The sequence below is a fragment of the Balaenoptera acutorostrata genome, chromosome 11, assembly GCF_949987535.1.
Source record: "Balaenoptera acutorostrata chromosome 11, mBalAcu1.1, whole genome shotgun sequence".
Classification (NCBI taxonomy): Eukaryota; Metazoa; Chordata; class Mammalia; order Artiodactyla; family Balaenopteridae; genus Balaenoptera; species Balaenoptera acutorostrata.
In genome coordinates, this window is record NC_080074.1 from 100,786,323 (window position 1) to 100,812,273 (window position 25,951).

At 45.8% G+C, this 25,951-nt stretch overlaps 1 protein-coding gene across 1 annotated transcript in view; it reads right to left on the bottom strand.

The window, feature by feature from the left end:
- Positions 1–20,876, bottom strand: part of CD4 (CD4 molecule) — a 37,131-nt gene extending 16,255 nt beyond the window's left edge. The window contains exons 1-3 of the mRNA XM_057556805.1: positions 20,821–20,876; positions 14,139–14,256; positions 13,838–14,002 (exon numbers count right to left, since the gene is read on the bottom strand). Of these exons, the coding sequence (XP_057412788.1) occupies positions 13,838–14,002; positions 14,139–14,187 (214 nt within the window). The 5' untranslated portion in view covers positions 14,188–14,256; positions 20,821–20,876. The remainder of the gene's footprint in view (positions 1–13,837; positions 14,003–14,138; positions 14,257–20,820) is intronic.
- Between the last annotated feature and the right edge of the window lie 5,075 nt (positions 20,877–25,951).

The following is a 25,951-nucleotide window of genomic DNA, read 5'->3' on the forward strand; positions in this document are numbered from 1 at the left end:
AATTTATTTTTTTTTTATTTTAATTTTGGCTGCATTGGGTCTTTGTTGCTGTGTGCGGGCTATCTCTAGTTGTGGTGACCGGGGCTACTCTTCGTTGCGGTGCGTGGGCTTCTCATTGCGGTGACTTCTCTTTGTTGTGGAGCATGGGCCCTAGGCACGCAGGCTTCAGTAGTTGTGGCACGTGGGCTCAGTAGTTGTGGCTCACGGGCTCTAGAGCACAGGCTCAGTAGTTGTGGCATACAGGCTTGGTTGCTCCGCGGCATGTGGGATCTTCCTGGACCAGGGCTCAAACTTGTGTCCCCTGCACTGGCAGGAGGATTCTTAACCACTGCGCCACCCAGGAAGCCCTATGATGTGTCTTGATGTGGATTTCTTTAGGTTTATCCTGCGTAGGCTTTGATCAACTTCTTGAATCTATAGGTTAATATCTCTTGCCAAATTTGCAAATTTTTCAGCCATTATTTTTTCCAGTACTTTTTCAGTCCAATTTTCTTTCCCTTCTCCTTCACTCATTGACACAAATATTACATCTGTTGTTATAGTCCCACAGGTCCTTATGGCTTTGTTCATTTTTTCCAGTCTATTTTCTCTCTGTTGTTCAGATTGTGTAATTTCTACTGTTCTATCTTGCAGTTCACTGATTCTTTCCTCTGTCCCCCCCCACCCCAATTTGCTGTTGGGCTCATTCATTGATCCCTTGTATTTTGGTTATATTTTTCCATTCTAAAATTTCCATTTGGTTCTTTTTATGTTACCCTTTTCTTTTTGGCCAGGCTGTGCAGCTTGTGGAATTTCAGTTCCCCAACTAGGGATCAAACCTGGGCCCCAGCAGTGAAAGCACCAAGTCCTAACCACTGGACCACCAGGAAATTTCCAACATCCTCTGTTTCTTTGCTGAGGCTTTCTGGTTTTCATTTGTTTCAAGCATGTTTGTAATTGTTTGCTGAAGGACTTTTTATCATGGCTGCTTTAAAATATTTGTTAAATAATTCTAACCTCTCTTTCATCTCAGTGTGGGCATCTGTTGGTTCTTTTTTTCATCCAGTTTGAGATGTTTCTGGTTCTTAGTATCAAGAGTGATTTTCACTTGGAACCTGGACATTTGAGTGTTATGAGATTCTGGATCTTATTTAAACCTTCTATTTTAGCTGGCTTTCTTTTATACCATTCTTATTACTGCCAGGTAAAGGAAGAAATCTAGGTTCTCCTCTCACCCTCCACTGTGCTAGAGGGGGATGCTCCTCATAACTGGTCTGGGATGGAAGCTCCAGTTCCCCACATGGGGAAGCTCCAGTTCCCCATGTGGTCTCCATAGATCCTGGTTACTGCAGGGTGGTGGTAAAGGTCTTGACTCTCCACTAGACCTCTTCTGACACCACCCCAGCAGGGTGGGGTGCCTCCTGACTGCTGGGTGGGGTGGAAGTCCAGGATCTTCCTGTGATCTCCACTGACTTTACAGGGGGTGGAGGAGCCTTCTCACTGGCTGGTGGGGATGCACAGCCCCATTCTCTACTTTGCATTCTCTGATTCCATCTCAGTGGAGGTGTTGGGTGCCTTATACAGCCTGGGTGGGGGTGTGTGGAAATTTAGGCTCCCATTCAGCCTTTGTTGGCATGGGAGGGTGTGGGGTCACAGTTTTCCTCTGGTGTTTGGCTGAAGTAGAGCAGTCGTTATACTGAAGTTTTTTGTCTTGCTGGGTTGCTCCTTTCCTGGTCCTTTGACTAAAGAGAGCAGGCTTCTGTGAGGCTTATTTTTGTCTGTGCCCATCAGAGCTTCCAGGTTGCCGGCTTCTTTAGCTCCAAGACTGGGGTATTCGAGGCAAAAAGAAAACTCGCCAACCTGTTGTTCTTCAGGCCCTGAGGTCCCTACCAGTCTGCTCTCTTCTCAACACCTTTCAGAATCTTCTTATGTTAGTTCTATATGCAATGTCTAGGTTTTCATTTGTATTTCATGAGAGGAAGAGTGAAAAGTATGTTACTATGGACTGAATTGTGTTCCCCCAAAATTCATATGTAGAAGTCCTAACACTCAATGTGATGATATTTGGAGATAGGGAGGTAATTAGATTTATATGAGGCCATGAGGGTGGGGCCTTCCTGGAGGGATTAGTGCCCTCATAAGAAGAGACCCCAGAGAGCCCTCTCTCTCTCTCTGCCATGTGAGGACACAGCAAGTAGGTGGCCGTCTGCAAGCCAGGAAGAGAACTCTCTTAAGAACCCGACCATCGGGCTTCCCTGGTGGCGCAGTGGTTGAGAATCTGCCTGCTAATGCAGGGGACACGGGTTCAAGCCCTGGTCTGGGAAGATCCCACATGCCACGGAGCAGCTGGGCCCGTGAGCCACAATTGCTGAGCCTGCGCGTCTGGAGCCTGTGCCCCGCGACGGGAGGGGCCGCGATAGAGAAAGGCCCGCGCACCACGATGAAGAGAGGTCCCCGCACCGCGATGAAGAGTGGCCCCCGCTTGCCGCAACTGGAGAAAGCCCTCGCACGAACCAAAGACCCAACACAGCCAGAAATAAATAAATAAATAAATAAAATCAAGTAAAACTTTAAAAAAAAAAAAAAAAAAAAAAAAAAAAAGAACCCGACCATGGGGCTTCCCTGGTGGTGCAGTGGTTAAAAATCTGCCTGCCAATGCAGGGGACACGGGTTTGAGCCCTAGTCCGGGAAGATCCTACATGCAGCAGAGCAACTAAGCCCGTGTGGCACAACTACTAAGCCTGCACTCTAGAGCCCATGCTCCACAACAAGAGAAGCCACTGCAGTGAGAAGCCTGCACACCACAATGAAGACTAACTCCCACTCACTGCAACTAGAGAAAGCCTGCACACAGCAGCAAAGACCCAATGCAGCCAAAAATAATAAATAAATAAATAAATAAAAGAACCCAACCATGCTGGCACCCTGATCTCAGGACATCCAGCCTCCAGAACTGTGAGAATATGTGTTTCTCTTGTTTGAGTCACCCAGACCATGGTACTTTGTTATGGCAGCCCAAGCAGACTAATATGTATGTCTACTCAATTTTCCGGAAAGCCCTTGTTTTTTATTATCTGCATAGTTTCCCACAGTTGTACCATACTTCAACCCTTTCATCATTGATGGGTTTTCAGTTTGAATTCTGTGCTTTCATATTATAAGTAATGCTTATAACAACATCCTTGCACAGGTTTCATGAAATATTTCTGATTTTATTTCAGTCAAATAGATTTTCCAGGGAATTCCCTGGCAGTCCAGTGGATAGGACTCCGCGCTTTCACTGCCAAGGGCGGGGATTCAAACCCTGGTTGGGGAACTAAGATCCTGCAAGCCGCGTGGCACAGCCAAATAAATAAATAAAATAAAACTATTTAAAAAAATAGATTTTCCAGGGCTTCACTGGTGGCGCAGTGGTTGAGAATCCGCCTGCCGATGCAGGGGACGTGGGTTCGAGCCCTGGTCTGGGAGGATCCCACATGCCGCAGAGCGACTGGGCCCGTGAGCCACGGTTGCTGAGCCTGCGCGTCTGGAGCCTGTGCTCCGCAACAGGAGAGGCCGCGATGGTGAGAGGCCCGCGCACGGCGATGAGGAGTGGCCCCCGCTTGCCACGGCTAGAGAGAGCCCTAGCACAGAAGCAAAGACCCAACACGGTCATAAATAAATAAATAAATAAAATTAAAAAAAAAAAAAGATTTTCCAGAATAGCTATTACTAGGTAAAAAGATTTTAGAACTTTGTATTTAGTAAACATTGACAGATTACTTTAAAAAATTAGCCTAATAATTGATTGTCCCATCATGATATAATGTTCTGAGGGAGTAGGATAAAAAGTATGTATAGTATGATATCATCTATGTAAATAATATATATTTTCCACACTAAACAGAGATCGGAAGGAAGTAAATGAAAATGTTAACAGCAGATATCTCTGAGTGGTGGAATTATGTGTGCGTTTGATTTTCTTCCTTAGTCTTTTCTGCATTTGCCAAATATTCTATAATGAGCATGTAATACTTTAAAAATCTGGAGAAAAAAACAGTTAACATCAATAAAATTTACATAAAAGAAGTAACATATTGAAAAGTGCACATTGATATACAGTCGCATCTTACTATAGCAGATGCCGTTTCAGCAAAATTTGTATAATAAAAAGATATCTAAAGAGCAAGCTGACCTGGCCCACTGATTTCACTTCTAGGAATTCATCCTACAGATACATTTGTACATATGTCCAAAGATACCAGGTTTGACTCACTGAAGAATTCTTCTTTGTGAGAGCAATAAAATGAAAATAGCCTAAGTGTCGAACAATATGGGATTAGTCAAATAAATCATGGTATAATTATACAAAAGAACTATGCAGTCACAGAAAAGAAATGAGGTAGAAATATATATAGAGGGACAGATATATGCAGATATAGATAGATGCACACACATATTGAATACAGAACAATCTTCAAAATGCCTGCATAATTTTAAGAAAAAAAAACCCCCAAGGTTAGAACCAGGTGCATTGTTATGGTGTGCTCATTGCCTGAATGTTTCTTTTGTTCTTTACTATATTATATCCCCAGCACCTAGAACATTATCTAATTACTTAATTAACATGTAGCCTCTCTCTCTCTCTCCATATATATATATATATATATATATATATATATATATATACACATATAATATACACCCATATATGATAAATTGATTTTATGTAAGAAGAGAGGGGAACCTATATATATATGCTTCTACATGCATAGTTCCTCTCTTGATGGAAATACAGAAACTGATTAAAATGGTTGCTTCTGGGGAAGGGAACCAAGAAACTGAGGATCAGGAGTAGGAGGGGGATTTATTGTCACTGTGTAACATTAGTACGGTTTAAAATTTTTACCATGCTAAAACAACATTTTTAAGCAACTATACTCCAATAAAAATAAATAAATAAGAAAAATAAAATTTTTACCATGTACTGTATTACTTTTTCAAATTATTTTAACTTTTAAATTAATAAAAATAAAGCCCCAGCTGAAAGTCCACTTATTTCAAGCAATTCAGCAGAATACAATTCTAGGACCAAAAAAAAAAAAGGCTCACAGAGATTGTGGGAGGGAGTTATTGTCCTGAGCTCTGCCCAGGGATATAAATTATGTAATGGGCACCAGGAGCCCACCATCCAGGGGAGGACAGAGGTTAGCTGATCATAGGGGCATCTTGAAGCAGCTGTTTGAGAGGAGAGGACATAGGTAAAGGGCAGTCAGCTGCTTAGTGTGCAGGTTTCTGCTTTGTGTCTTTATCAGAAAGAGATCAGGAATTGGGGGTTTTGTTAATTTTAGGAAGTGGCTTTGATTCAATGAAGATCCAGCCCAATACCCCCTTTTTTCTTCACGTCCAGATTTGAAGGGTGAACATGGGTGTCTGAATCATGACTGTAGGAGCCCTGCAAGAACTTTCTTGCCAGAGAAGGAGGAGATTTTTTTCCACTGGACAGAGGCAGGAAGGCGAGACATGCATTTTCAACAAAGATGGTTTCCTATGCACCATAGCCAGTTCATCCTTGACTGCCCTGAGGATGACTCCCCAGGAGAGCCCAGGTTGAAAGTTGAAAGACCAAATCCACAGCCAAGATCTAGCCACAGCTCTGCCTCTGACGGGGCACAAAAGCTTGGGGCAGAAACAGAAACTTCCTCTCCCTGGGCCTCAGTTTCCTCACTAGTAACATCAGAGTCTTGGACTAGAGCTGTATTTCCCAAGCTTCAATTATTCTTGTACCTCATACATGACTTTGGCCAAATCTACCTGTCCTATTAATGTAACATCTTTAAATGGATTCACTTTTTAAAATTAATTTATTTTAAAAGGAAACTGTAGCACTGTAGTAAGCAGAAAGCCAATATCACTTGATATAAACAGAAGCAACTGTTAAAAAAAACCCCAAAACCTAAAAATAATGTTATTATAATTATCATTTAAAACTAAACTTGAGCCACTGATTAACCTTAATAGCACAAAAGGAGTGATAGATATTACATGCTCCTGATGTGATGAAATTGGTAGTATAAAACACCATCTATAAAATGGTCTTGTCAAAAGACTGAATGTGTGCATCCTAATATCCATAGCAGCACTGTTTACAATAGCCAAGACATGGATGCAACCTAAATGTCCATCTACAAATAAATGGATAAAGAAGACATATATAGATATAGATATAGATATATATAATGGAATATTACTCAACCATAAAAATGAATGAAATAATGCCATTTGCAGCAACATAGATGGACTTAGAGATTGTCATACTAAGTAAGTCAGAAAGAGTAAGACAAATATCATATGATATCACTTATATGTGGAATCTAAAATATGATACAAAATTTACAAAACAGAACTTATTTACAAAACAGAAACAGACTCACAGACAAAGAAAACAGATTTATGGTTACCAAAGGGGGAGGGATAAATATATAGATATAAATGAATCACTTTGCTGTACACCAGAAACTAACACAACACTGTAAATCAACTATACTTCAATTTTAAAAAGATGGGGCTCTAATGTTTTGTAATGTGGAATACAGTTATTAAATAGTAATAAGTCACTGAAAAAAAAATGAACTTGATCAAAGCGCTAGATCTAATCACCAATCTATAGGAGATTCAAGGGACAGAGGAACATGTTAAGTGATACCACCATGTAAAACTTAGCAGGACAATTGCCTGGTTTCTTCAACAATCAGTTGCAAGAGGGGAAAAAAAGGAGAGTAAATGTATAAATTTAAAGAGATTTAAGGGACATATCAAGCAAATACCATGCATAAATTTTTATTTGAATTCTGATTCAAATAGACCAAATGTAAAAATACTACTATGAGGCAACTGGGAAAATTTGAACACTGATTGGATATTTATTGTCATTAAGGAATTATTTTTAATTTTTAAGCATTGATAATGATACTGTAGATGTGTTTTTTTAAATTGAAGTATAGTTGATATGCAGTGTTTCAGGTGTACAGCAAAGTGATATATATATATATTCTTTTTCAGATTCTTTTCCATTATAGGTTATTACAAGATACTGAATATAGATCCCTGTGCTATACAGTAGGTCCTTACTGTGGATATGTTTTTTGAAAGTCATTACATTTTAAAGATACATACTGAAGTATTTACGGATTAAGTGACACAAGTCTGATATTTGCTATACAATAATATGGTGGTGGGGAGTTGGGAATATAGATGAAACAAAATTGGCCACAAATTGATAATTGTTGAAGCTGAGTGGGATACATGGGGGTTCATTATATAAATATTTTACTTTTATATATGTATGAAAATTTTTAAAAATGTTAAAAATAAGCAATGAAATGCAAACAATAATAAATTGAATAAACTTATAAAATAAAAAATATGTTTATAAAAATACATTTCATGCTGGTGGCATTTTTTTTAACATCTTTATTGGAGTATAATTGCTTTACAATGTTGTGTTAGTTTCTGCTGTATAACAAAGTGAATCAGCTATACGTTTACATACATCCCCATATCGTCTCCCTCTTGCGTCTCCCTTCCACTCTCCCTATCCCACCCATCTAGGTGGTTGCAAAGCACGGAGCTGATCTCCCTGTGCTATGCGGCTGCTTCCCACTAGCTATCTATTTTACATTTGGTAGTGTATATATGTCAATGCCACTCTCTCACTTCGTCCCAGCTTACTCTTCCCCCTCCCCGTGTCCTCAAGTCTGTTCTCTACATCTGCGTCTTTATTCCTGTGCTGCCCCTAGGTTCTTCAGAACTTTTTTTTTTTTTCTAGATTCCAAATCTATGTGTTAGCATACGGTATTTGTTTTTCTCTTTCTGACTTACTTCACTCTGTATGACAGACTCTAGGTCCATCCACTTCACTACAAATAACACAATTTTGTTTCTTTTTATGGCTGAGTAATATTCCACTGTATATATGTGCCACATCTTCTTTATCCATTCATCTGATGATGGACACTTAGGTTGCTTCCATGTCCTGGCTATTGTAAATAGTGCTGCAATGAATATTGTGGTACATAACTCTTTTTGAATTATGGTTTTCTCAGGGTATATGCCCAGTAGTGGGATTGCTGTGTTGTACGGCAGTTCTTTTTAGTTTTTTAAGGAACCTCCATACTATTCTCCATAATGACTGTATCAATTTACATTCCTACCAACAGTGCAAGAGGGTTCCCTTTTCTCCACACCCTCTCCAGCATTTATTGTTTCTAGATTTTTTGATGACGGCCATTCTGACCAGTGTGAGGTGATACCTCATTGTAGTTTTGATTTGCATTTCTCTAATGATTAGTGATGTTGAGCATCCTTTCATGTGTTTGTTGGCAATCTGTATATCATCTTTGGAGAAATGTCTATTTAGGTCTTCTGCCCATTTTTGGATTGGGTTTTTTTTTTGATATTGAGCTGCATGAGCTGCTTATATATTTTGGAGATTAATCCTTTGTCAGTTGCTTCATTTGCAAATATTTTCTCCCATTCTGAGGGTTGTCTTTTTGTCTTGTTTATGGTTTCCTTTGCTGTGCAAAAGCTTTTAAGTTTCATTAGGTCCCATTTGTTTATTTTTTTTTTATTTCCCTTTCTCTAGGAGGTGGGTCAAAAAGGATCTTGCTGTGATGTGTGTCATAGAGTGTTCTGCCTATGTTTTCCTCTAAGAGTTTTATAGTGTCTGGCCTTACATTTAGATCTTTAATCCATTTTGAGTTTATTTTTGTGTATGGTGTTAGGGAGTGTTCTAATTTCATTCTTTTACATGTAGCTGTCCAGTTCACCCAGCACTACTTATTGAAGAGGCTGTCTTTTCTCCATTGTATATTCTTGCCTCCTTTATCAAAGATAAGGTAACCATATGTGTGTGGGTTTATCTCTGGGTTTTCTATCCTGTTCCACTGATCTGTATTTCTGTTTTTGTGCCAGTACCATACTGTCTTGATTACTGTAGCTTTGTAGCATAGTCTGAAGTCAGGGAACCTGATTCCTCCAGCTCCGTTTTTCTTTCTCAACATTGCTTTGGCTATTCGGGGTCTTTTGTGTTTCCATACAAATTGTGAACTTTTTTGTTCTAGTTCTGTGAAAAATGCCATTGGTAGTTTGATAGGGATTGCATTGAATCTGTAGATTGCTTTGGGTAGTATAGTCATTTTCACAATGTTGATTCTTCCAATCCAAGAACATGGTATATCTCTCCATCTATTTGTATCATCTTTAATTTCTTTCATCAGTGTCTTATAGTTTTCTGCATACAGGTCTTTTGTCTCCCTAGGTAGGTTTATTCCTAGGTATTTTATTATTTTTGTTGCAGTGGTAAATGGGAGTGTTTCCTTAATTTCTCTTTCAGATTTTTCATCATTAGTGTATAGGAATGCAAGAGATTTCTGTGTATTAATTTTGTATCCTGCAACTTTACCAAATTCATTGATTAGCTCTAGTAGTTTTCTGGTAGCCTCTTTAGGATTCTCTATGTATAGTATCATATCATCTGCAAAGAGTGACAGTTTTACTTCTTCTTTTCCTATTTGGATTCCTTTTATTTCTTTTTCTTCTCTGATTGCTGTGGCTAAAACTTCCAAAACTATGTTGAATAATAGTGGTGAGAGTGGGCAACCTTGTCTTGTTCCTGATCTTAGTGGAAATGGCTTCAGTTTTTCACCATTGAGGACGATGTTGGCTGTGGGTTTATCATATATGGCCTTTATTATGTTGAGGTAAGTTCCCTCTGTGCCTACTTTCTGGAGGGTTTTTATCATAAATGGGTGTTGAATTTTGTCAAAAGCTTTTTCTGCATCTATTGAGATTATCATATGGTTTTTATCCTTCAGTTTGTTAATATGGTGTATCACATTGATTGATTTGCATATATTGAAGAATCCTTGCATTCCTGGGATAAACCCTACTTGATCATGGTGTATGATCCTTTCAGTGTGCTGTTGGATTCTGTTTGCTAGTATTTTGTTGAGGACTTTAGCATCTATGTTCATCAGTGATATTGGCCTGTAGTTTTCTCTTTTTTTTTTTGACATCTTTGTCTGATTTTGGTATCAGGGTGATGGTGGCCTCATAGGATGAGTTTGGGAGTGTTCCTCCCTCTGCTATGTTTTGGAAGAGTTTAAGAAGGATAGGTGTTAGCTCTTCTCTAAATGTTTGATAGAATTTGCCTGTGAAGCCATCTGGTCCTGGGCATTTGTTTGTTGGAAGATTTTTAATCACAGTTTCAATTTCAGTGCTTGTGACTGGGCTGTTCATATTTTCTATTTCTTCTTGGTTCAGTCTCAGAAGGTTGTGCTTTTCTGAGAATTTCTCCATTTCTTCCAGGTTGTCCATTTTATTGGCGTATAGTTGCTTGTAGTAATCCCTCATGATTCTTTGTATTTCTGCAGGGTCATCTGTTACTTCTCCTTTTTCCTTTCTAATTTTGTTGATTTGAGTCTTCTCTCTTTTTTTTTTTTTTGATGAGTCTGGCTAGTGCTTTACCAATTTTATCTTCTCAAAGAACCCAGCTTTTACTTTTATTGATCTTTGCTATTGTTTCCTTCATTTCTTTTTCATTTATTTCTGCTCTGATCTTTATGATTTCTTTCCTTTTGCTAATTTTGGGGGTTTTTTTGTTCTTCTTTCTCTAATTGCTTTAGGTATAAGGTTAGGTTATTTGAGATGTTTCTTGTTTCTTGAGGTAGGATTGTATTGCTATAAACTTCCCTCCTACAACTGCTTTTGCTGCATCCCATAGGTTTTGGGGAGTCGTGTTTTCATTGTCATTTGTTTCCAGGTATTTTTTTATTTCCTCTTTGATTTCTTCAGTGATCTCTTGGTTATTTAGTAGCATATTGTTTAGCCTCCATGTGTTTGTATTTTTTACAGTTTTTTTTTCCTGTAATTGATATCTAGTCTCATAGTGTTGTGGTCAGAAAAGGTACTTGATATGATTTCAATTTTCTTAAATTTACCAAGGCTTGATTTGTGACCCAAGATATGGTGTATCCTGGAGAATGTTCCATGAGCACTTGAGAAGAAAGTGTATTCTGTTGTTTTTGGATGGAAAAAAATATCCAAAAATATCCATTAAGTCCATCTGGTTTAATGTGTCATTTAAAGCTTGTGCTTCCCTATTTATTTTCATTTTGGATGGTCTGTCCATTGGTGAGAGTAGGGTGTTAAAGTCGCCTACTATTATTGTGTTACTGTTGACTTCCCCTTTTATGGCTGTTAGCATTTGCCTTATGTATTGAGGTGCTCCTATGTTGGGTGCATAAATATTTACAATTGTTATATCTTCTTGGATTGATCCCTTGATCATTATGTAGTGTCCTTCTTTGTCTCTTGTAATAGTCTTTATTTTAAAGTCTATTTTGTCTGATATGAGAATTGCTACTCCAGCTTTCTTTTGATCTCCATTTGCATGGAATATCTTTTTCCATCCCCTCACTTTCAGTCTGTATGTGTCCCTAGGTCTGAAGTGGGTCTCTTGTAGACAGCATATATATGGTTCTTGTTTTTGTATCCATTCAACCAGTCTATGTCTTTTGGTTGGAGCATTTAATCCATTTACATTTAAGGTAATTATTGATATGTATGTTCCTATTACCATTTTCTTAATTGCTTTGGGTTTGTTATTGCACGTCTTTTCCTTCTCTTGTGTTTCCTGCCTAGAGAAGTTCCTTTAGCATTTGTTGTAAAGCTGGTTTGGTGGTGATGAATTCTCTTAGCTTTTGCTTGTCTGTAAAGGTTTTAATTTCTCTGTAGAATCTGTATGAGGTCCTTGCTGGGTAGAGTAATCTTGGTTGTAGGTTTTTCCCTTTCATCACTTTAAATATATCCTGCCACTCCCTTCTGGCTTGCAGAGTTTCTGCGGAAAGATCAGCTGTTAACCTTATGGGGATTCCCTTGAATATTATTTGTTGCTTTTAATATTTTTTCTTTGTATTTAGTTTTTGATAGTTTGATTAATATGTGTCTTGGCATGTTTCTCCTTGGATTTATCCTATATGGGACTCTCTGTGCTTCCTGGACTTGACTATTTCCTTTCCTATATTAGGGAAGTTTCCAACTATAATCTCTTCAAATATTTTCTCAGTCCCTTTCTTTTTCTCTTCTTCTTCTGGGACCACTATAATTCTAATGTTGGTGCGTTTAATGTTGTCCCAGAGGTCTCTGAGGCTGTCCTCAATTCTTTTCATTCTTTCTTCTTTACTGTGCTCTGTGGTAGTTATTTCCACTATTTTATCTTCCAGGTCACTTATCCGTTCTTCTGCCTCAGTTATTCTGCTATTGATTCCTTCTAGAGAATTTTTAATTTCATTTACTGTGTTGTTCATCATTGTTTGTTTGCTCTTTAGTTCTTCTAGGTCCTTGTTAAACGTTTCTTGTATTTTCTCCATTCTGTTTCCAAGATTTTGAATCATCTTCACTATCATTACTCTGAATTCTTTTTCAGGTAGACTGCCTATTTCCTCTTCATTTGTTTGGTCTGGTGGGTTTTTACTTTGCTCCTTCATCTGCTGTGTATTTCTCTGTCTTCTCATTTTGCTTAACTTACTGTGTTTGGGGTCTCCTTTTCAGAGGCTGCAAGTTCGTAGTTCCTGTTGTTTTTGGTGTCTGCCCCTAGTGGGTAACGTTGGTTCAGTGGGTTGTGTAGGCTTCCTGGTGGAGGGGACTGGTGCCTGTGTCCTGGTGGATGAGTCTGGATCTTGTCTTTCTGGTGGGCAGGACCACGTCCGGTGGTGTGTTTTGGAGTGTCTGTGAACTTATTATGATTTTAGGCAGCCTCTCTGCTAATGCATGGGGTTGTGTTCCTGTCTTGCTAGTTGTTTGGCATGCGGTGTCCAGCACTGGAGCTTGCTGGTCATTGAGTGGAGTTGGGTCTTAGCGTTGAGACGGAGATGAGATGGAGATCTCTGGGAGAGCTCTCGCTGGTTGATATTACATGGGGCCAGGTGGTCTCTGGTGGTCCAATGTCCTGAACTGGGCTCTCCCACCTCAGAGGCACAGGCCTGACACCTGGCCAGAGCATTAAGACCCTGTCAGCCACACAGCTTACATGTAAATGGGTTAAATTCTTCAATCCAAAGGCACAGGGTGGCTGGCCTTCTCCGCTCTGCTTGGTCCTCCAGCTAGGCGTTGTCCTCCGGGTCTGCTTGATAAGGAGAGCCTGCTTGGGATCCAGGTCCAGCTGCATTCCTTAGCGTCTAGAAGAAGCAGCCGTTGCCCCCATCCTCCCCTATCCCTGGGGCAACTCTTCACGATCCTGGAGCATCCGAGGCTCCACCCCTCATGCTGCTAGCGGTGCCACTGGTGGCATTTTGACTCATTTTTTTTTCTACTTTTGACTTATATGACACTCCCATTTAATAATGTGCTGAATATTAGAGGTCATACACAGAAGAAAGAAGAGTTATTTAAAGAGAAGCATGAGGGTAAAATTTATGTGAGAAAGTAATCTCCTTTACTGCAAAATAACGTTCCTAATAAGTATTGAAATCTTAATTCTTTCCACTTTAAAAGCTAGAAATAAATCATTCTATCATTTTTAATGGAAGTAAACAAAGTATGGTCATGGATCTGTAGCAACAATATTCATGAAATCATGGGTTTTATATGATAGTTATTTTTCTAATATCCATTAAAATAATGAAATTATAATAGACCACCAGAAGCCATTCCCCAGCCCACCAGCAGCTGGCAGAGGGAGGCTCTGGACTTGGAGAGTCCCTGAGACTCTCAGCTGGAACCTCCAGGATCCCAGAGTTTACCAGGAGCTGGGCTCTGACACCAGAGGTGTTCAATCCCTGGGGCTTTTCTCTCTGAACGGGGAGTGGGACCAGCCTACCTTTGTGCAAGAAGGAGCCATGACGCCCCAGAATCTTGATCTGGTTAGAATTTTTCCAGCTGAAGGGCAGGTTCTTATTCTGGTAAGCTTTGCAGGGCAGCTCTGCGAGGTCTCCTGCCTTACCCAGCACCACTTTTTTCCCCTGAGGACCGGCTGGGAGCATCACTAGGTAGAAAAACAGGGGGTCAGGCCTCGAGGGTGTGGCTGTCCTGCCTCCGCCTCATCCCCCCCCCCATTGCGTTTCCCAATCAGCCCCTCCTCCCAGGCCACCTGCACCCAGACTCCAAGTCTGAGCACTCACCCAGTTGCAGCACCAGGAACAGGTGCCTAAGAGAGGTTCCAGGGTCCATTGTGGCTTTGCTGAGGCAGGCAGGGACCTGGGCCTTCCCCCAAAGAAAAGGCAGGGCCTGGGGGAGACACTAGTCATCAGTCAGCAGGCATTCACCTGGCCTGGGACCCCTTCAGGACCTGCACAGCCAGGCCAGGATCTAGATGTGCAGATCTCTAACAAGGCACCCACTGGACACGCCACACATGCTGTGCTCAGGCCAGGGGTGGGTTCTCTGCCAGGTGGGACCAGAAACGGATTCTCGGAGAAGGTGGTAAATTGGGACTAGGACCAGGGAGCCAAGCCAAGTCATGAAGGTCCTTGAGTGTCATACTGGGAGGCTGGGACTCGACCCTGGGCGCTAGGGAGCTTTACTTAGAGAAGGACAGGAGTAGATTTACAAGATAGATGCCTTCAGCTGCTGAGCAAACAATGAGCTGGAGGAGGTCAAGCCCTGGAGGCAGCATTTCAAGAATCCTGGTGAGAGAAGATGAGGCCTGAACTCAGAGAGAGGGACTTGAGGGAGGAGTTCTGAATTAAAACTCCCAGGACTGGGACTTCCCTCGTGGTCCAGTGGGTAAGACTCCACGCTCCCAATGCAGGGGGCCCAGGTTTGATCCCTGGTCTGGGAACTAGATCCCGCATGCATGCCACAACTAAGGAGTCCGCATGCCGCAACTAAAGATCCCGCATGCCGCAACTAAGACCTGGCACAGCCAAAATAAATAAATATTTAAAAAATAAAATAAAACTGCCAGGACTTGGGGCCTGATTCAGTGTGAGTGATGCGTCAGAGAAAGAGCAGAGGGCAATTCCCTGCTCGCTGTCAGACCGACCCTATGAGGCCTCTGAGTGGGACAAGGAGAAAGATGATGTTTCAGAGTTTCTGTGGGCTTGGAAGACAGACAAGGCTGTGGAGGAGGGGGTCGCAGAAAGGCTCTGAACGGGCCTCAAGGAACGGGCGGCACTGGGTTGGAGCAGTGATTCTCAGCGTGTGGTCACAGGTCATGAGCAGTGGCTGATACCTGAGAACATGTGAGAAAGGCAAACTCTCGGGTCCACCCCAGACCTGCTGAATCAGAAGCTGGGGGTGTGTCCAGCTGTCTGTGTTTTCGCAAACCTCTGGGCGACTGATGCACACTCAAGTCTGAAAACACTGAGCTAGCTGGAAAGGAAAGGGGGGGGCATCCCACTGCCATGTGCAAGGTCAGGGGGCTGTGGAGGGAAGTAGTGGGGGTTGACATGGGAAGGCGCGTGGAACCTGACCTTGAATCTTCAGAGGCAGGCTAAAGAGTTAGGGCTCGGCTCTGCAGGCCACTGGGAGTCGCTGCTGTTTTTTTGAGCGGAGATGTGAGTGGTCTTTGTAGAGCTTTAGGAAGCTTGATGTGGTAACGGGACCAGATAGATGACATGGAGGAAGTAGAGACTAAAGGAAGGCCACCAGACAGTGCCTGGAAGGCAGGCAGGGACAGGCTCGAGTGTCTTCGAGCAGGGTGGGGGAGGGTTGGATTGGGAGTTTGGGATTAGCAGATGCAAACTATTATATACAGAATGGATAAACAACAAGGTCCTATTGTGTAACACAGGGAACTATATTCAGTATCCTGTAATTAACCATAATGGAAAAGAATATGAAAAAGAATGTATATGTATATATATATACATGTATCCGAATCACTTTGCTGTACAGCAGAAGCTAACACAACATTGTAAATCAACTATACTGCAATTTAAAGAAAAGTGTCTTTGAACTCCAGGCCCAGGCTGTAAACGGGCCTCAGAGCATAGACGGCCTTCGGGGCAGTGTCGGCATGCACCTGGCCCAGAGTTTGTGCATCCAGACCTACTTTTCTCTCCCCACTGCCTGGTCTTTCTCTCCCTCGAGACCACCTTTGCAGTGATCTGCCCCCTCTGAACTCCCACAGCCTCCCACTCTGAACTTGACACCCCCTTGGGCACGTCCCACCTTCTACCTTCGGGTGCAATGACTCGGGTTCCCACCTCTCCTCCACCACCTTGATCTCCTCTGGGTTAGAGGTGATGGTCCAGCCAGCAATGCTGCCACTGGCACCAGATGGAGCACAGAGAAGGGTCTCGGGATGTGTTTGGGTAACTTAAACCAAAGTGAATTGAACAGAAGAGAGGAAATTACTGATTCCTTTTTTCTGTACTCAACATGTTAATTCTGTTACTAAAATGGGTCAGTGAAGGGTCTGCACCCACCCAAGCCTGGCCTGGATGAAGCCCAATCATCCGCATCCACGCCGCCTATTCTCGTGCGCGTCCCCCCCAGGCACGCTCCATCCTCTCTGCCCTGCTTTCCACGAGGACGCTGACTGCTACACACCCTACACAGCGTGTCACGCCGGCTCCCTCACCCTCCAGCTCCTGGTTGGGGTTGGCCACTGGGAAGCACCCACAAGAGATGGGAGGGCCCGGGAGAGAGGCTGGGGTATTTTATCCTTACTCTCTCCCGGTTCTGGGCATATTTTCTGGCAATGGCTGTATTCCCTCTCTCCCCGCTCCCTCCCCTGGTGACTACAGCTCCTGTCAGATGGCCCCCTAACCACAGCTCAAACCCTCACTGGGTTCTAGAAACACCAGGTTGGCCCTTTCCCCTTCAAGACTCTGCCTCTTCCTACTGGTATCTGGTGCCTCAACATGCTGGTTGGGCCCCTGTCCACGCCTCTTTCTGCAGATGGTCTTGAACCATCTGAGATGCATTCTGTTTCCTGTTGGGCACTGATCCATGATAAGGATATAGCACTCAGATGGGTGCTGAGGGCTTGGTCCTCCTCATGAAGTTTGGGGGGCAGGGGGAAAGCTCCCTCCTGTTGCTCCATCTGCCTGAAAGGGGAACTATCCAGGGCCTAACTCATGGTGGGAACTTGATAGAATTTTTTTTTTTAATTAATTAATTAATTTATTTTTTATTTTATGGCTGTGTTGGGTCTTCGTTTCTGTGCGAGGGCTTTCTCTAGTTGTGGCAAGCGGGGGCCACTCTTCATCACGGTGCGCGGGCCTCTCACTATCGCGACCTCTCTTGTTGCGGAGCACAGGCTTCAGATGCGCAGGCTCAGTAATTGTGGCTCACGGGCCCAGTTGCTCCGCGGCATGTGGGATCTTCCCAGACCAGGGCTCGAACCCGTGTCCCCTGCATTGGCAGGCAGAGTCTCAACCACTGCACCACCAGGGAAGCCCCCGATAGAATTTTTTTAAACCAGGGAAATAGGAAGAGAAGAGGTCAGGAAGAAGGTTTCCAGGAAAGGAAGAGGGAGGCTAGTCACGGGTGCAGTTGTTTTGCAAGTTGGCCTAGGCCATGGAGGCACAGAGGGGAAGGCTGGGGTGAAAGCGTAGGGCAGGGCGCGCTTACATCTGAGGGCGGGTCCCACTGCCGCCACCCCAGACCCACCGTGTCCTTAGTGAGCGGAGAGTGAAGGAGTCTGCATGTGGGATAGCCCTTCCCTGGGGTCCAAAGTCAGCCTAGATGCCTGAGCAAGGTTGGGGACATTCTTGCCTCTCCCCAGGTGGTGGTCATTTTTTCTTCCCCACTCGTTGATCCTGGGGTCTGTGCAAGGGCCACCTCTCGCCACCAGCTCCCTGCGCTGCCCCAAACCACCCCAGGGCTCAGCTTGGTGTAGGAGGCTCTGGGTTTCCAGCTGCTGTTTGGTTTGGTGCCTGGGGCTTCCGCTGCTGCCTCAGAGAGCTGGCCTTTGATTTCCACATCCTCAGCCTCCCCAGAGGCGCTCCGCCCCAGTACAGTAACATCCTGTGCACCACAGCCCCTGAGAGCGGCTGGGAGGGCCCGCTGGTCCCCGAGGCCCTGGCTCCTCTCTCTCTCTCCCTGTTTCTCTGCTCACATCTGTGCATTCCTGCACCTATGCTTCCCCACTCTGATGCCTCCACCTTCAACTCCCTGCATCCGTGTCCCCCTTCCTCTGTGCCTCGGACACCGGGAGGCAAGTCTGGCTCTCCTGGGCTCACTTTGAGAGCCCCTTGCCTCTTCTCCTTTGGCATCCCTCCTCTCTCCAGCTGCCACTACTCTCTAGGCCCTTCTGGCCTGGAAACCGGCATCCAGGCCTCTGGCAGGGATGCAGGCTTCCACAAGCCTCCGTGTGAAGGGAGCCTGCAGAACACAGCCTGGAGCCCAGGGGCGGATGCCAGGGAGATGGCTGCAGGCTGGACAAAGGGAAATGGACAGGGACTTCCCTGGTGGTCCAGTGGGTAAGACTCCGCATTCCCAATGCAGGGGGCCTGGGTTCGATCCCTGGTCGGGGAACTAGATCCCACACGCATGTCACAACAAAGATCCAGTGCAGCCAAAATAAATTAATTAATTAAATTAATAAATATTAAAAAAGAAAAGGGAAAGGACAGGTTCAGAGAAACACACAGAAGCCCCAAGGGAAGATGACGGGAGGATGGGTGGGAAAGAGGGCGGCAGGGCGAGACCCAGAGCAGCTCATTGAAGCAGCAGCTGCACTTCACACAGCCCACGATCACACACAAAGCCCAGGGTCGTACAAACAAGGTAGGGGCGGAGGGGAAGCGAAGGAAATTCTGAGAGGCCAAACCCACGCCCGGAGCAGGACACACAAAGAGAGGCGAGGAGAGGCCAAAGTGGCAAGGCACCGCACACCCTCGGCGCCCCGAGGCTCCCCGGCCCGGGCTGGGCTGAGGAGCGAGGCTGGGGGGGAGCAGGAGGGCGCATCCCCGCCGCAGCGCCCGTCTGTGGTCCCCCAGGCACTTTCATCTCCTCCCCGCGGCCCCCGGCAGCCCCCTCCAGCCCCGCCGCGGGATGCGGCCTCCACCGCACGCGCCCGGGTGCTGCTCCCGGCTTCACAGGAACTGACTTCCTAGCGACGTGGTCCCTCTGAGGGACCCTTGTGGTTCCCTGGCTGCAACCTCCGCCATCCTCTCCTTTGCCTCTGCCGCCCACGTGGGGAGAGCGCAGCCCCCCTCCTACCACAATCCCCCGAAAGGTGCAGAACAGTCCCCAGCCTCGGAGCCCACAAACCCAGGCCCCCGCCTGCTCCTCCCCGACACCCACCCTCATCGGAGGTAGTTCATTCAACCAGCGCTCATTGAGGGTCTACAGCGCGCCGGGCCCTTGCTCTCCAACTGCGTGGCGGAGACCGCCGTGGCCAGGATCAGGGCCCCAGGGCTGAGGGGCTTCTGCCCCAAACCGGTCGGTGGGGGGAGTTTCTATCCCAGGGGGGCCTCTTCTACCTAAGGGCCCCCACGCTGAAGGAGGGAAACAGCCCGGGGTTCTCTCTGACCCGGCCCTCTGGGAACCCTTTCATCGGAGGTGAGAAGGGCGGCCATTTTGGTCGAGCCCAGAGCCTGCACAGCGCAAGAAATTGTTTGCCAGAACATGCGGTACGGTGACCTCCCCCATCAGGTTCTACCCTCAGCCTCGCACCCCGAAAAAGTCACGCCACAAGAGCAGGACGTTCAGGAAGAGCTGTCCCACCCAGAGTGAAATTTCTGAATTAGCGAGAACGGGGCCTTTCTATTTTGAGGGATCTGACCGTGGGGAAGGAGGCCCCTCGCCCAGAATCCAGCCAGGAAGGGAGGACAGAGGACACCCAGGGAACAGGGCTGGAGGCCAGGGAGGCCTCAGGAAAGAGGAAAGGACCCAGGGCATGGAAGCGGAAGGCTGGGGTCCTCAGGGCATCCCACTTGAGGGGTATCACCTCCTGCGTGCCCCCCCCCCTCACACACGCCCACCAAGCCCGGGGAGGGTCTGCAAATCCTTTTCTAACCCGCACTAGCCTCCTTTTCCAGAGCAGCTGAGACACCTAAAACCAATTCCTTAGAACCAATTTTTCTAACGATGTCGTGGCCTAAAAATACATATCTGTCACTTTTACAGCGTGTCATACCGAAGAGCTCAGTTTCAACCCTTTCTGGGAATTTTACCTTTCCACTGCTTCATTTATCATTTTAAAGCTAATTAAAGTGGAAGTGCCTTAAGACATATTGTTCAAAAATCCTAAAAATGCACAAAAAGTACACAAAAGTGTAGGAACACATAAACAGGGAGTCGATGGAGGCTACATCAATCACACAGCTTATGAAATGCTGCAAGTATGAGTTCTGGTGTGAGTTTTTGGTGATTGGGTCATTGGGAAAATTAATTTTGGGGGAGAGTTGTCTCTAGACCAGATTCTACTTCTCTTTCTCTTTTTCTTGCTTTTATTTTGTTTTCTCTTTTCCTTTCTTTTTTCTAGGCCTCCTCCCTCCTTAATATTTGTTGATCATTTTTATGTCTTTCCCATCCCTCCTTCCCTCTTGTCTTCTTCTTTTCCCCTCTCCCTGTCTTCATCTCCTCCACTGCCCATGACTAGTGGCCTTTCTCAGCCCGGGGCACTTGAGCACCCATTCCTTCTCTGCTCTCGGAGTCACCCTTCCGAGTCAACACCCTTCCGCTCCGGGAACTGAGCTGTGTGCCGTGGGACTGCGGAGAGAAGTGTGGTGTAATCCCTGGCCTCTGCAAGCTCCCATTTCCAAGGGGAGATCAATGCTCATGAAATGCAAGAGAAGGTGGTCAGAGCTGTGGGCAGAGACCTGGAAATCCAACACATCTTCTGCCGCGTTCCTCTCCCCTTCCCCGCCCCTCGGGAAGGAACGAAGCCCTGTCTGTCCCTCTTACCTCTGGGCCTGGGTCGCCCTTCCCCTCTGCTTCTTGCACAGGTGCGTCTATGTGAGTGTTGGGAGCAGGCGCCCACCGGGGAGAGCGCCTGTTACTTCTGCAGAGATGTGCTAAACCGGAGACACAGGAAGCCTGGTAGTGAGGCTTGTCCACGCCCCAGACCTGGGCCAGCCCCCAACGTCACCACCTGGGGCTGGGGTCCCCACCCCCTGCCTCTTGGGGAAGTTGTCAGAATGAAAATGGCAAAGTCAAGGGAAAAAAATCAGCAGAACCCGGCCGGAGCCCAGAGTGTCACTGCGCTTCTCATTGAGTGGCGAGAAAAAGCGTCACTGTGCTTTTCGTTGGGTGGCAAGAAAAAGATTGTGTCAGTGATACTACAATCTGGCCTGGGCTTCAGGGAAAGCAGACGTGGGAGGGGGGGAGATAGAGGGCCTACGATAGCCGCTGTGGTCAGCCCCACACAGCCCCTGGCTCCAGGACCCTGCGGACATTTGTTCCGGGGGGGCTTCTGGGGCTCCCTCCCCAGGGGCATTATATTTGGGCCCGTGTAGCAGAAAGGGCCTGGGCTGAGGCATTTCAGACACCCAGAGTGACCATGGACCAGGCTCCTTTCCTCTGGACCTTCATCCACGGCCAACCCTCAAATGTTTCTCTCTGGCCCAGATCTCTCATGAGCGCCGAATGGGGGTATCCGTCTGCCCATTGGGTTTCTCCGTTTGGATGTTCATCAGACATAGCAAACTCAACACATCCCAAACTAAACTCATCCCCTGAATAGTACTGCCCTCCAAACCTACTTCTTGTTCAAGTTTCCCACTCAGTGAGGGCTCCACCATCCACCAAGCTGCTCAAGCCCAAGGAGCTGGGTGTAATCTCTGACTCCTTCCTCACCCGCCCCGTCCCATGTATTTATTTACCAGTTTCCCTGGAAGTTACCTTCTAAGCAGCTCTGAAGTCTGTCCAAGTCACTCTGCCCACCACCACCACTCCAATCCACGGTGCCATCGTCATCCTTCGCCTGGACCACAGCTCCTGCCTCCTCACTGGCCTCCTGGCCTCTCCATTCTACCTTCCTCCAGGCCATCCTCTGCACAGCAGCCTGAGTGGTCCTTCCAACATGCGCGTGTCATCGCGGCATTCCCTTACTACGAACAAAAGTGGCTAGTTCAGCTTGCAACTCCAGCTATTAATACGAGTGTTTCTGTTGATACAACCATTGTGCTTTATTTGCAGCCAAAGCGCTTTCTGCTACTTCTCATTTCATAACACAGTGTACCCAGGGGTTGAGAGTTAATACAATTAATATATATTTACTGCTTCATCAAGTGCATTCTAAAGTGAAACTGGCATTAATTTTTTTTCTTCTTTTTTACTGCAAGTGCCTGGCGGTAGAGAGCACGATGACCATAGCATGGTTTGACACCATGACCTTGATTCGTGCTAAGGCAGCAGTCTAACCCAGATTTTGCAACATCACTGTAATGTCAACATAGTGACAAAGGCAAATAATGTCCTATTCTTTTTATGAAAATGGTTTGACCTGGCAACACCCCCTCCCCAAAAGGGTCTCAGGGACCCCCATGGGCCACACATTGAGAATCACCAAACTGGAAAACTTGTATCCACTCTTCAGATCTTAGCTCTCTCTCTGCACAGACAGACCTTTAGTTGTCCCCCAAATCTGTTTTCTCCTTCTTCCTTAGTAATAGAACCCTCGATTTTTAGCTGAGCTCATTGTTGCCCAGATTTAAGTTATTTTTCCCAGCCTCCCTTGCAGCTGGGTATGGCTAAATGACTCGGTTTTGGTTAATGGATATAAGAGCAAGTATTAGGTGCAACCCCTAAGGCGTGTCCTTCAAGGGAGAGTGTGTGTCCTCCTTCAGGCAGGAATGCAAACATCCTTCCTGCTTTTCTCATTTACATGACTGAGCAGGCTCCTGTAGGCATTTAAGACCATAACCCCTGACCTGGCCCAGTTCTCTCCATTCATTTGTATATTCAACAAATGTGCAGTGTTTACCAGCCCAAGGCACTCTGCTGGGGCCCGGGGGTGTGATGTTAAGTAAGCTAGACATGGTGACACGGACACTAAACATTTAATAATTCCATCGTAACTGGATAAGTGCTACAAAGGGAGGAGCACAGAATGCTGGGACAGCTTGTCACGGGGAACCTTATTTCAACTGGGAGGTTGAGAAAGGCTTCCACGGGAAGCATAGATCAGTACCGCTGGGCTGTGCTCTCAGTGAAAGAAAATTCAACATAACAGAGGCTGGAATGAGACAGAAGTTGATTTCTCCCCTGAAAGAAGCCTGGAGGCGGGTGGTCCAGAGGTGAGGGTTGTGGGGTGAGGAACAGCACACCCACCCCAGAGGCAGGATTGGCTGTTTGTACCTTGCTCCACACCCTCACCTTCCGCATGACCCCTCCTCATAGCCTGAGAAGGCTGCTCAGGCGCCCCAGTTGAATGAAGGTTCACTTGTGGTAAGACCTCCCAGTACCCTGTGCGGCTTCTCCCTTGGAAGCACTTATCTAAGTGAAACAATTATGAAATCATTGTTTAGTGTCTGTCTCACGGGCTACAGTGGTGACCGCGTCTGTCTTACTTAGCACCCAGCAGAGAGCCTGGGGCCTGGTAGACTCTTAATACTTGTCGAATACTTTTTAAAATATTAAGTTGTATTGATATTGATTGATTTTAAATATGCGGTGGTAATAGATACATCCCATACAATTTACCATTTTAACCATTTTTAAGTGTTCAGTTCTATGCCATTAAGTACGTTCATGTTATTGTACAACCTTCACCACCACCCATCTCCAGAACTTTTTCATCTTCCCCCACTGAAACTCTGTCCCTCTTAAACGCAAACTCTCTGTTCCCCCCTCCCCCCAGCCCCTGGCTGTTGAATACTTTCTGAATGAATGAATGCAGAGGGGCTATAGAAAGGCTCACAGATTTAAATGCCTATAGGAGCCTGCTAGGCACTATAACTGAGAAAAGCTGGTAGTAAACAATAGGGAGGGGTGAGGACTGAGGTAAACAGAGGCCCTGCCTCAGCTAATGAGGGCAGCTACTAACCACACAGCTCCTGCTGAGCTGACAGTAGAGGTTGTACCAGAACGTGAACCCAGAGTCGCCAGCTCTGCCAAAATTTCAAGAGAAGGTGGGAAACCAGACATTTATGTAATATCTCCTAATTTTAATGTTGGCAACTAATTTTGTGTTTTGTTCTAACACTGAATAAATCACACAAAGCATTCCAAGGGCTGGATCTAGCTCAGGGCCCACCAGTCTGCAACTGATGTACCAGATGGACGGTGTGATGTACTGGTACTGATGTCCAGTCCATCTGGTACATCGGTTCCACCCAGCTCTTGGGTCTGTGGCCTGTGACTGCCTGTGAAGATGGGTTCCCAGGAACCAATGCCTCCCTCTGGGGTTTTCAAGCAGGAAAAGAAAAGGGGAAGAGACAGCAAGTTTATATTGAACATTTAGAACTGCTGTGTGCTTTATATGGTTGTGTATTTTATTTAATCCTTACAACAATGATCAAGCATAAGTATTATTTTCCAGACCATACAGATGAGGAAACTGAGGCTCGAAAAGTTTAAGAGAATCGCTAACAGTCACAAAGCTAGTAACTACACCTGATGGCACTAGGATTTGAACTTACCTGCTTGGCCCCTAATCCCTGGATGGTCCCCCTCACGCTACTGCCTCTCCTCTGCGTTAAGAAAGGCCAGGAGGACTTCCCTGGTGGTGCAGTGGTTGAGAATCTGCCTGCCAATGCAGGGGACATGGGTTTGAGCCCTGGTCCGTGAAGATCCCACATGCCGCGGAGCAACTAAGCCCGTGCGCCACAATTACTGAGCCTGTGCTCTAGAGCCCAAGAGACACAACTACTGAGCCCATGTGCCACAACTATTGAAGCCGTGTGCCTAGAGCCCACGCTCCACAACAAGAGAAACCACCACAGTGAGAAGCCCGCGCACCGCACCAAAGAGTAGCCCCAGCTCGCAGCAGTTAGAGAATGCCGGCGCGCAGCAACGAAGACCCAACGCAGCCAAAAATAAATAAATAAAATAAATTTAAAAAAAAAAAAAGAAAGGCCAGGATGAAGGGGGAAGGGCAAGATAGGGGTAGGTGGTTAAGAGATACAAACTACTATGTATAAAATAAAGAAGCAACAAGAACCTATTGTACAGCACAGGGAAATATAGCCATCATTTTGTAATAACTTTAAATGGAGTATAATCTATAAAAATATTGAATCACTATGCTGTACACCTGAGACTGATATAATATTGTAAATCAACTATACTTCAATTTTAAAAAAAAAGAAAGGCCAGGATGAGGAGGCGGGAAGTCTTCTCCCACAGCAATGGAGGGGGTAGGAGGCCCGTGACCTCATCTGGGGCTTCTGAGGCTCGACATCCCCAGGATCCCTCACATCTATAGAGAGATTTTCCATTTTCAAAGCACTTTCACATACATTAGCACATGCCAGACCTTTTCAGCACGTATGACTATCCTCATTTTACAGAAGAAGAAACCGAAGTTAAGCTCTCTGCCCCATTATATGACGGTAGGCACGGAGCATGGGGGTTTCCAGAAGCCTCCTGGTCCCTGAAACAACGCTATTTTTGCTGCTTGTATTTCGTCTCCAGGCTGGAGGTGCGGGGGGAGACCGAGGGGGGAGCAAGAGATGGAGACAGAGGGCAGCCAGCACCCAGGCTGCTGACAGAATGTCGGGGACCAGGCTGTGGGAGGAGGGGTGGGGCCGCCTGTGGAGCAGGGAGGTTGGAAGCCCCAGGTGCAGTCCTGCGGTGGCCTCCTCACCAGAACAGCTGCGGCAGCACCCTCCGCAGCCTCGGCAAAGCGGGTGCGGGCGGGGCTTGGGGGTGGGGGAGGGGCGAGGGGTCACAGAGGCTGTTCTCTGGGAAGCAGAGTTCTGCAGGGCCGCATCAGCTCCACCCAGGCCACATTCCCCCCGGTTCCACGACCACTTTCTACAACTCTCAGAGGGTGCTTCCAAGGCCTCCCGCCCCATGGGAGGTATGAGCAGGCAAATTTCAGAGCCCAGCCTGGGCTCAGCCAGCTGGCACCTGCAGCCCCTGGAGAAACTGT